The 12,096-nt window shown below is 44.3% G+C and overlaps 3 protein-coding genes across 3 annotated transcripts; all 3 read right to left on the bottom strand.

The window, feature by feature from the left end:
* Positions 1–523: 523 nt before the first annotated feature.
* On the bottom strand, positions 524–1,522 carry EPUS_05560 (uncharacterized protein; the record flags this gene model as incomplete). Its single annotated transcript, XM_007802365.1, has 1 exon — positions 524–1,522. The coding sequence occupies one exon, from the start codon at positions 1,520–1,522 to the stop codon at positions 524–526; it is 999 nt and encodes a 332-aa protein (XP_007800556.1).
* Positions 1,523–3,729: 2,207 nt separating this feature from the next.
* On the bottom strand, positions 3,730–5,649 carry EPUS_05561 (uncharacterized protein; the record flags this gene model as incomplete). Its single annotated transcript, XM_007802366.1, has 2 exons — positions 3,730–5,430; positions 5,482–5,649. The coding sequence occupies 2 exons, from the start codon at positions 5,647–5,649 to the stop codon at positions 3,730–3,732; spliced, it is 1,869 nt and encodes a 622-aa protein (XP_007800557.1).
* Positions 5,650–6,319: 670 nt separating this feature from the next.
* Positions 6,320–6,861, bottom strand: EPUS_05562 (uncharacterized protein; the record flags this gene model as incomplete). Its single annotated transcript, XM_007802367.1, has 3 exons — positions 6,320–6,381; positions 6,434–6,461; positions 6,526–6,861. The coding sequence occupies 3 exons, from the start codon at positions 6,859–6,861 to the stop codon at positions 6,320–6,322; spliced, it is 426 nt and encodes a 141-aa protein (XP_007800558.1).
* Positions 6,862–12,096: the final 5,235 nt, after the last annotated feature.

The following is a 12,096-nucleotide window of genomic DNA, read 5'->3' on the forward strand; positions in this document are numbered from 1 at the left end:
CACGGATGGAGAGAGAAAACCAGAACGGGAAGCATGGTTAAACTAGGGGACTTGAGCGCAGTATCGTAATAGCGGCGAGGGTACGCAGGAGGACATTGTGACAGCTATTGCAGCTGTAAACCGTCCAGGTCATACAAGAAGCAATGGTCGGTCTATAGGAAGAGCAAGAATAATGGAAGGCATCATTTTTATGGTAAGAGCGCAAGACTCCGTCGTGGTGTAACACAATGAGGAGAGCGATGAAGGGAATACGTTTTGAGAAAGCGTTGACATGATAGTGACGGGTCATCTACCGGACGTCCAAATCACACGCCAGGGTCTTCAACGCTCACCTGGAAAATACGCTGGTCATTTGGCTCGGAGTGTTCGGCCCATGCTCAGTACCCTACACCCGACAGTCGCTTCAGAAGCGTCACATTGTCCCTTTTCGGGGGAAGAAGCGCATCCTTATCGGTCACTATTCACCTAGTCACGCATTCTAGCAACCACCATCTTGGCCATCCTCTGAAGGAAGCGCATCATCCTAATCAGCAACACTCCGTTTCTTCAAGCAACTGGGACAATCACCCTGTTGTACATCTACTGTCCCACCGTCTGCAGGAGCGACATCGACAGTGATGAAGCCTCTTTTTAGCTTTGCTTGCTCATCTTGGATTTGCGAGGTCGTCTGAGTCCAAGCCAAACGAGACGGCTTGGTCACACAGTCTGCACAAGCACCACCCTTGGTATCCTCTGTGGGAAGCACATTGTCCCAATCAGGAACAGTCCGTTTTGTGCAGGTGACGCAAGTGCCCTGCTGCACACCACTTTGTTCATCCTCAGTGGGAGCAACATCCGCTGTGATTAACCCTCGTTTCTGCTCTGTGTTGCCTACCCCAGAGTCAGCGCCCGCAGGATCAGCATTTGCGCCAGCGATGTTCTGGCCCTTCCATCGCCTTTGCCAGCTTCCGCTGCGATAGAAGTGCGTCCCAGATGTCTCTGCAGCCCCATCACCTTTGTGTTCATCGAAACTCCAACCTGCTGGGTCGGTACGCTCCTCGACAGACTTTGATGCCAAACCATCATGGGCTTCCAGATCCTCAGCGACACTCCCACCAGGGGCGTCGGTTCGCTTCTTGAGAGGCTTTGACCTAAAATCATGCCCAGCGTTTGCCGTCTCTGTAGTACTGTCTCCATCTTGACTTGACCAACCTCGGGCCTGAATGCGAGCACGACCATCATCGATGTTACGCTTGTCATTCGATCCTGCTGCAAGCTGGCTTACCCAGCGACGAAACCAGGTACCGGCAACGTTCCGATTAGGTTCTTGGTCTACGCTGGCAAGCCTTGGCTGTCTCCTGGAGATTCCAGTATTGTCGTATAGCTCCTCGTTGTCTTGCGTGGACTGAAACTGGTTGAATGCATGACAGGAAGCGCAATTTGTTGGGTTGTTGGTTTGGGGAATAGGACTAGAGAGAACGGATGTGAGGTGAATAAAGAAAAGAAGGGCTGCTAATTGAACCGGGTGTTTCTGTTGTCTCATGGTTCTATATGCTGAGGACGAAAAGCGAACGGTTTGGTTCGAAACGGTCGAGCAAGAGCTCACACATTTGAACAATTAAGCAAGCAATGTCCTTGCCACGTCGGACTTTAAGAAGGATAATTATGGATGGTAGACGAGTCCCACTTCAAATCTAGCTTCCAATCATGGTATGGTCGACCCGTGTCCCATTTCCTCGGGACGAACCGACGTATTCACATCCCCTGCCCCATCTAGCTATTGACCGCCTACGGTTCTGTGTTGCAAGAAGCTTGATCATGGGACTCTTCACGAATTTAACATGAGTAAATTGCAGAACGCTGCCGCCCGGCTCGCCGAACCTCTACCTCTGTACAACCGACACATCGGACAGAGATCCAATGCGGTCAAGGTATCCTCGCCTGGCAAGAAAAGGGCAGCGAGGACCGTCTTTGTTACGCCTATCAAAGATCATAACAAGCGAAAAGATACGGGCACCCTCACCAATACGAGAAGTGCCCTGCTCATTCTCGGAAGCGTGATGATTGCGCACCTTGAAGGACAAGGATTTGGGGGCCGATTATTCGACTTGGCGAACGAGCCTCGATTGTGCCCAGACATATACCCCCTTTGTGATCCTCCCATCTGTCTCTTTGTGCTGTATACATCGATGAGGCCTGAGACCTCTCATGCTGAAGTCGACCTCGCGTCTTTCCCGTGTCTCTGTTCGAAGAAGCATAATTGAGGTTCCTCATCACCACTATTCCTCGGCACCAAACACTGGAAACCCCGTCTGTACGTCTTCGCTCAGATCAACTCATCCCTTCCGTCTCTAGCGGTGAGATAGGACTCGAGAAAACCGTTGCAAGACACTGCCAGGAGGTGAGTGTGTACTACTTCTTGGTTTTGATCATTAGACACTGAAAAATGAAGCTACCAAGGAATTGAAACTTCATTCAACATATTTACTTTCCACTTTAATAGCGTGATCGAAGGGAGCTCACATGACGAGGCAATAGGCTCGGGGATTGTGGTGGTTCCAGGAGTACATGGATCCAGGATTCATCTTTCAGTACATAAATACCGCAATAGAATCACCACCTGTATTTTCCGCCATTATTGTTCCTCATTCTCCTTTCTCCCTCCCCCCCTCTGTCCCCTCTCTATCTGTCAAACACAGTCTCACGCAATAGGACCAATACCATAATCAACCAACCAATTCGAATCCTAAGAAAATTAAGCGAAGTAGAACGAGAGTACAACGTGTAAATTCTAAATGCGTAGATGAATTCTTTCAACGAAGATGACACCAACAAGCCAAAATAAGGCAAGACAAGAGAAGACAAGAGAAAGAGAATCCAGGATCTCACGGGCGAAGAAGCGCAGTCACGCCGAAGCACCGAAAAAACCAAGGCCTGAAAGGACTCTCGAGATATACATACCGCCATGCCAGCACCATCGCTGCCAACCCGCGGAAAACAGAGGGATGAAGGTGACCGGATTGAAAGAGAAGAACATCTCCCGTCGTGTCGTCGATCACGGTTACATATCATATAATACGATTAGACATTGACACACACAGATGACCGCCAGTGGTCGTTCCCTCAGTCCTTCCTTCTCACTGCTCCTGAAAAATGTAAGTTACTTGCAGGTCCGCTTCCCCGTGTCTTCGAACTTGCTGACTTGGGGAGCATCACGAATCTTACGACCGCGGGACAGCGAGCCGGTAACACCCCCCTCTTATTACGGAGTAATATTGCGAGGAGGAGCAGGAACAGGAACAGGTTAAAAAATTGAAGTTGATGTTTCTCTTCTTCTTGTCGCGAAAAGGGATGGGATGAGATAAACAGAAAGGGAAGTCAACGCAGAAGCTGATATTGCCCCTCGATGCATTGCTTGAGTGGGGAACATGCTACAACCCCTCTATTCACCTTATCTACACTCACAAAACAGCCGCCGTGCTTGCTTTCAGCTAATGTCCCCCGTTTGGAAGAATCATCGGGATAGAAAAAAAAATGCAGGGTCGAGAAGGCACACTTTCGCTTGTCCATAACATACCTCACCAAACATCTCCCGACGACGTAGCATCCTGGTTCTTAGCCTATTTGTGACTGGATCTTGCCAGCGCCTGGCCCGGAGAGTTTGGTAAATGTACGCGTGTCCGTACCAGAGTCAGGTATGGCATCAGCACCACTCCCCTCTGTCATCACTCTATCTTCCTTCCCGTCATTCTATTCATTCTTCCACGCCGCCCTGAAAGGGTGTTTCGGATTCCACGTCCCGCGATCGATACAATCTTGTTTCCAAGCCAACCATGCTTGTCTCTGCTCCTCGTGGCTCAGTGGACTGCGACGGAGATTCTCGTTGTTGCCATTGTAGTGGTGGTGCTGTTGATGGAAACGTCCGCCGCGTCCCCGGTAGTTTGTGTGGTATGGTCGCTGGTGTTGGGACGGATGGTTCGGGTGGTTCGAGCGCTGATCTGGAGCAACGTTGTGCGGATGATGATGATTGTTGCTTCGATCTTTCCAGGTTCCGGCAGCAATCTTTCGTTGTCTCCACACCTCGAAGTTGAAGGGGATAACTTCCTGTTGGGGTTCGGATGTCGGTGTTGGAACTTGCTGCTGTGGGGATTGAGCCTGCTGGTGCTGAGACTGAACTTGCTGCATGGTAGGCTTTGGGAGGGGTTCGAGTGTGAAACCTAGATCTGGGACTGGCGAGCTGCTGGTCCGGTCGGAAGGTGGCTGCATGCTGGAGGATTCATCTTTCGGAGGCATGACTGGCGTTGTTCGTACAGCCGCTGCATAGCTCACTGGTTTGTTGGCTGAAACCGTGGGTCGTTTGTCGTGAACGTCGTTATTACATTCGGTCCTCGAGGGAGTAGCAGAGGTCGTCTTACCTACTTCGTTGGGCATTGAACTCGTCGTTGTTTCCGCTTGCTCAGCTTTCTGTGAGGTAGACTCGTTGCTATCCTGCCTCGTCATGATCTTGATTGGGGCAGGCGGTTTCTCAGTCCTCACAGCGGATGCCTGATGTTGATTTGGCGAAGGCTCGACCGTCGTTTTAGCTACTTCATTGTCTCGAGGAACGAGTTTCTGCTCTCGGGTGACGACTGAGACTACAGGTCTAGCAGAGGCGTCAGGCTCGAAGATAGTGGCGGTTTCGGTCGTTGGAGGTATGGGACACGGTTGATCTGGTCGCTGTTTAGCTAGGTGGGTAGATGTGCAATCTTCTGCACGATCGAAATCAAAGCTAGGACCTTGAGTTTCGGCATGGCCATAGCCATGCTTTTCTTCTTTCTCATTAACGTGATCTGGGGCAAGAATAACTTTCAGAGGTGGTAGTGCAACCGAGCGATTGTAGAATTTGTGGATGGGGCCATCGAGCTCCGTCAATGACGACACTGGGGTAAGTGGTGAAGCAATGGCGCCCTGCTTTGTGATGCCACCCTCTTGGCTACGTGATTGTCGTATCTGTCCATTTCCGATGGCATCTGAATTGGTAAGAGACCGTGGCTGTTGCTCAAGGAGGCGTCTGATCTCATTCAACTCACTTTGCTGGGCCACGAACTTGGTCTGTAGATCCTTTACTGAAGCGGCGTTGACTTCAAGTAATGATTGCTTCGCTGAAAGATCGTTGCGCAGATGTGTCATCTCCGTGGCCTGGTTTTGCATGGCAATCTGGCTTGCGGCAAGGCGGAGTAACGTTTCTCCATGAAGAGCAATAAGAGATGGATGGAAGATGGTGTTGACATCGAAGTCATGACGGATTGAAGCACAAAGTGCGGGACAAGTTTTCCACATATCTGCAACGAGTGCCTCCGGGCTGTGGTTTGGAACAGTTGGGCCAGTCATTTGAGGGCGGGGTGGGAAAGGCAATGAAGTGTTGCTGGGAGCTTGTTGGGACATCTCCAGTTGTTGTGAGGGATAAGAAGGCTGACTCATGTCAGCCTGGAGATATGTTACTGGTTGAAATGGAATGCTTACGAGAGCTGGTTGGCTCGGCATTGGGAGAAGATAAGGAGACTGCTGCGTGAACATGGGACGTGGTTGAGTAAGGGTTTCGTGTGAATAGAAGGGTTGCACCGATGGATCCATCTGAGCAGAATGCAAAGATTTGAGTGGGTTGGATCGTGTACTGCCCGTGCGTGACATGGTAAGAAGTCAAAGAGGGGGGGGGGGGATCGCAGCAAGATAAAAAGACAGCCGAGTCACAAGCAAAGATGCATAGGCACTGAAGGAAATCGACACAAGATTAATAAGATGGCCTCCTGAACCTCACAAAGGTTCCATTCTCTGCAGCTCGATTGATCTTGACAATCGGAGTGTTTGTTTATGTCAGCCCCCGTGAGCATAATAGAAGGATTCCTCTCACATATAATTCCACAAACAGAAACAGGTGATCAGGCAGTGGTTGTGGTTTGTTGCCGTAACCTCTCATACTATCCACAAACTTTGAAGGGCATCACAGATACTCCAGAGCCAAGGGCTGAGAGAGCAAGAGCTGATAGAACCACGGATTACTGCAGTAGTCAACAGTTCTTGGGAGGCGACGCTTCAACCAGCATTGCAACCAAGGAGCGGAAGATACACCAGACAATTATCTGTGACAGTCTGGAGAACCCTCATCTCTCTACAGCTGTAAGGGAGCTGGGATACCTTCCGGCTCCGCAAATCGATTTGCAGTAGTGTTTGGTATGAAACGCTCTGCCATTTGTCCGTTCGGCGCCTGATGCCTCAACAACCGACTCCTCAAGCTTCCCTTTCTTCCTTGGAAGCCATCTCATATCTGCTTCTTTACGCGAAAACGTCCACCACACCGCTCTCAGGATTCTTTCGGCTGCTCCTTCACCAGCTTTAGAATTGCTGATTCGTTGTCTCCCACCACTGTATTCCGTGTCAGGCCTATGCTGATAAGTTTTCCTAGGTCACTTCTTACCTGCTTTGCCCCGGTTCCAGTCGACAACCTAGTCCAAGATCAGTCGCTCTTCCTATCGATAGGTTCTACCAGTAGAGAGGTACTCCGCTCACCACCGGCCTTAAAAAGTTGTCGGGATTCTCCTGCAGCTTCCTCAGAGCATCCGACTGACTGCTTGCACCCTTGACGAGTTGTGCAGCCTTTGATCCACCCACATACTCGAATATGCTTTTCAATTGGTCCTTTGTAGGTGGAGCTTCTGTGATATCGAGCTCGAAAGGATCTCTGGGAGAATTTTGGTGAGAGTGATCGGAAGCTTGGTCCTCTGTTGCCTGCTCTTGAGATTGAGCTGATGCCTGCTTCAAGAGTGTCGCAATACGTGTTGAAGCTTGTATCGAGGGCGTATGGAACAAGGTTATGACATCGAGGGTCTTGTGCATGCGAAACATATTGGACACGAATGGTTTCATGAACGCGTTGTGCTCCGAATGATGTTGGTAATGGTTATTTAGTTTTGGAGAAGCTGTTGTGGAGTCGTTTGGAGAAGCTTCGAACAAGGGTCTAGCGACATCATCACTGCATATTATTTATTATCCACGACTGTGTAAGGAATTACTATGTGGCCCATGCTTAATGGGATCGCGATGCTACATCGATGTACGATCACTGCCTAACAGAGACACATCGAGTTTCTCCTACGCTTCTCTACGCTTCTCTACGCTCCGACTTGAGGAACCACCCTGAAATGTCTTATCAGGAAAGATCAATCCAAGAAGGCCAGACCTAGGCGTGAGTAACAGTAACAGGACGATAGACAAAGTCAGCGCAGCATTGAGGTCGGTGCTGCATCCAGGACTCACAATAAAATCAAATGCTTTCGGAGACAAACACGACCTAGATCTGTTGCATCTGATGCGGCCCCAAGTCCGCAATAGCTCTGCTCACATTGGCTGTGATAAAATTCATTCCGACTAGTTAGTTGAGGCGCGAAATCGTGAAAGTGATCCCGCTCGAGAAAATCGTACATAGCACAGATATACAAGATGCGCTTTGGAAGTTCCTGTGAAGATGTTAAGACAATGCCGACATCGGATCGAAAAGGTTTGATCGTACTTCGTTGGAAGAACCATTGAACCTGTATCCCCTCCGTCCCTGGGTGGTCCAATTAGCGTCTTGGCGCAGAATAAGGTTTTTTAGCCGCATATGAGCGTCACAGCTTTCCACTGCGCTTTTTATAAATAAATTTTCAGCCACTTACTATGCTACGACCACAGCGAAATACGCAAATTCCTCTGAGATACAGAGATAACTCACCTCCGTCAATACACAGAAACAACAACCAGTCAAAACGGTCAAAAATTGGCTCCAAAAGCGTTGATCGAAATAAAATCGATCAAGCCTTGGCAGTGATTGCCCCGACGCCAGAATGCGCAGATGAACCCTCGACATTCATTTCAACAGAACTCCCTCATTTTGAGGCCAATTACGTTCGAAATCGAGCAGGAGCTTCTCGATACACTAATCTATCTGAATTGGGCTTTTTTCAGCTCTTTTTTAGCGATTTCGTGGTGGAAATCCTCTCTGAAGAAACCAACAAATATGCTGCGTTCAAATTACAAAATCCTCCTTTCCTCAAGAAATGTTACTGGGTACCTACTACGCCGGCAGAAATACGTGTATTCATAGGGATAAATCTCCATTTTGGCTTGTACCATTTAACAGTACGAACGGATTATTGGAAAAACTATATAATCTAGGTTAATTTATAAGTCAAGATTAATTCGCACTTATTCATCACTTTTTTAGTATAAATAGTACTCCTACGCCTCTAAATACACCCTGATTTTATCAAATTTAACGTATAACTAATCTTATTCAAACTGCTTGTCAAAATTCCTTTTATCCCTCTTTTTATATCACTATTAATAAGGCTATAGTCGCCTTTGCAGGCCGTTTAAAGCATATAATTAAGCTAAAAAACAAGCTTATTAATATAGGTTATAAGCTATAGTATATTAGTAATTATAGATATATTTAGAGCTAGTTATTTTACTCTAAAATAGATAGAGTTAAAACGCTTAAGAAAGGGATAAAAATAAGCTAGCTACACCTATACTTTATAGGCACTAAGTATACTTTATTAGCACCTATATTTACGCTTATTTTATACTTAGCTAAACAGCTTCTAAATTAGCTTAAATTCTGTGTTTATTTAGATAATCTATTTCTAAATATGCCTATTATATAGTGCCTGTTAACTATAAGAGTCTATTATATAGGTATAACATGCAAAAAGACTAATAGATTTTCTTTATATCTTTAGAGCTATTTCAAGCAAAATAAGCTATTATAAGACTTTATAATAGCAGAAATTATTAATAATAATACTCTCTGCTTTATTTAGCAAGATAATAAGGCTATTAGCGCTATATTGACTACTTATAGCCTTTATAGGGTTAAGGATAAAGTTTAGCATACGCAAAGATGCCTAAAAATAATGTCTAAAAATTAATAAATTTTACTACTTATTTTTGATAGTTAACTGTTTAAAAAGCTCTTTATTCTAATAATTATTAATAAATATAATCACTATATAAAGAGCGTGAACTAAGCTAATTAATTATATACAAGTTTTATATACTATTATAAGCAGAAGCCCTTAGTGAGCTTGCACTAAGCAGCTGTCAGTCATTCAGACAGCTGGGATATGGATTTCTACCTTCTCGCGGTATCCGGTGTGAGTAGTCGCTGCGGCGATAAAACCAAACGAAATCCAGATGGCGGTATGGGTGAACACGTGCGCTGCGTACGCGAGTTGCCCGCGCGCATTAAACCAGGGGAATTGGCTTACAAAAATCATCTGACTCTTAAGTATCTGACTCGTACTCAGACCTGAAACTAACTCTACCATCAGTGGATGTGATATCATTCTATTTGAGAGACAGGACACCCCTGTGCTTGTCCCTTCTTGAGATCACGCATTATGTATATAGATACAGCGACTCGCTAACGAGGAGAGGAAAATCCTTTAATATAGACGAATAAATAAGCGTTTATTAATCCTTGTTAAGGCCTATAATCTTTAGTACGAACGAATTTGTTAAGACCTATAGGCCTTATTAAGACTAGAGTTACAGGCTACCCTTAGGAATTATAAGCGAATTATTTTATATAAATAACTATACAGAATTATAAGTAGTTAAAGATACTAGTTTACTCAGAATAAGCTTATACAAACTTATTAAAGCGTGGCTATAGGCGTATTATATAAAGGCATCTATTAAGACAATAAGGACATAAGCTTAGTTAGTAAGTAAGGAATTAGTACACAGCTAGCATACGTATATTAAGCGAGTCACTTGCAAGACATAGTCAGTCTATACAAAGAAGACTTTTACAGATAACGCGAAGCGAAGAGCCTTCTAGGCTCAACGTGAAACGTGATATATAATGGCAGCCACTAAGGAGACTGTCTGTACAGCCTGAGAGGACAGGGCAGCCACTAAGGAGACTGTCTGCACAGCCTGAGAGGACAGTATGCGTGTGTTAGTATATAAAGAGTCTAGGCCAGTTATCTCACTTGTACTGAGAGCCTGCGAGGAGTGTGCGTTTTGTATACAAGTCAAAGCGATATTGTTCTAGCTAGATGCTGATGCTATATGCTTAAGGAGTAAACTATAATTAGAGTGTAAGCAAGGGCTTCATCCACCTGAACCCTGAAGTATCTCGCCTTAAACGGTAGATGCGAGAAAGTGTAGCAGAGACCTAGTAAAGGGATGTGAACTCTGCGTTATACTATTTTATAAAGAAAAGCTATCTTAGTCAATATAAAATAGTATAATAAAATTATAGGCTTTAGAGGTAAAGACTTTTACTCTATTACTAGATCTCTATACTAAGAGACTAGTAATTAAGGCAATTTAAACTATAATTAGAGTGTAAGCAAGGGCTTCATCCACCTGAACCCTGAAGTATCTCGCCTTAAACGGTAGATGCGAGAAAGTGTAGCAGAGACCTAGTAAAGGGATGTGAACTCTGCGTTATACTATTTTATAAAGAAAAGCTATCTTAGTCAATATAAAATAGTATAATAAAATTATAGGCTTTAGAGGTAAAGACTTTTACTCTATTACTAGATCTCTATACTAAGAGACTAGTAATTAAGGCAATTACTAAAATCTGTATAATAAAAGCAGTAACTAGTATTAAGGAAATATGCAAACGAATCTGCAGACAAATAACAAGCAAAAAGGGGAGAACAGCAATCTCTCAAAACTCCCTAGCAGATCGTACGAACATCTGGGCAGACTAGTTCATATCTGAACCCTAGGAGGCCTAACAGACAAAGAAGACCTTGCCTCTATAGGAAAAGAATCAGGAATAACACTATAATAAAAGGCTCTTAAAGTTATATAAAGGACTTACTTTATATTATAATAAAAGATAAAAAGACTGCTAGAAATCTAATAAAAAGAGTGCCTATTTAAGAAATTAGTAGTTGCACTTAATAGAACATATAATAAAGGCGTATATAAGTCTTAAGAAACATGAAAACGCTTTACTAACATAACTTCGCACAGGTAAAATAGGCTTTAATACCTTCTTATACAAAATAAAAGTTCCTAACATTTTAAGTCTAAACTGCGACTGCTTAAGAGAAGAAAGCATAATAGTAGAATACGTTTTACTGAACTGCCCTAAGTGGTCTATAGAGAGGGAAGAGCTTATACACCCCTTCTGTATAACTAACATCAAGGAAATCCTGACCTCTAAGAAGGGGTCAAAGGCAGTCATTAGGATAATCCAGTGTATAAAGATCCTGGACCAGTTTAGAAGGGCCGCTGACTAAGACGTAAAACAACGTCTACAAGAGTTAAGCAGAAATCAGGAAGAGGAAGAGGACAGAATAGAGGAAGAGGATAGAATAGAGGAAGAGGACAAAACAGAGGAGGAAGGAAGGGGAAGAAAAGAAATAAAGAAGAGAGGACTATACAAGTAGTGAGAAAAGGTTAATAAGCAGTAAGCAGAATTATTAGATATAGTAGCCCTTATTTTTCTTTTTTCTTAATATTACTTATATTAATGCGTATCTACTATAGAAATAGAGTAATAATATACAGAATTATAATACTTATAAGACCTTTATAAGCGCTTTATATAACTAATTATTATATTTAAATGATCTGAAAGAGGAGGAATAATCCTAGCCTTTACCTATAATAGTCTCTTAATGCTACTATAAACGTATATGAGAGAAAACTCACGATTAATACGAATAGGAAAAGCTTTACAAGCCTGGCTGTGTACATAAAAAGGCTCCTAATATTACAGCATGTGAACACGCCAAGCACCGACAGGCACTACGGAGCTGCCTGGCACTCTGCGAAGGAACTATGATAGACTTGAACAGGACTGGACCCTGAACTACACACATGGTCAGACCTAGACAACGTAATGATCAGAGGTGATCAGGGTGAGCACTCATGAGCAATGATCAGAGGTGATCAGGATGATCAACTCTGAGCACAAATCTTCTACTCTATATAAGCACGCTTATTCCCTAGATAGTTTTATAGTCTTTGTAATTAACTTATATTATTAGCTTATACCTAAGTTGAAGACATCTTAGTATTATTTATTACACTTTCTATTCTACTTAACTAACTCTTTAGACTTAGCTTTTA

Source organism: Endocarpon pusillum (genome assembly GCF_000464535.1).
Source record: "Endocarpon pusillum Z07020 unplaced genomic scaffold scaffold1611, whole genome shotgun sequence".
Taxonomy (NCBI): Eukaryota; Fungi; Ascomycota; class Eurotiomycetes; order Verrucariales; family Verrucariaceae; genus Endocarpon; species Endocarpon pusillum.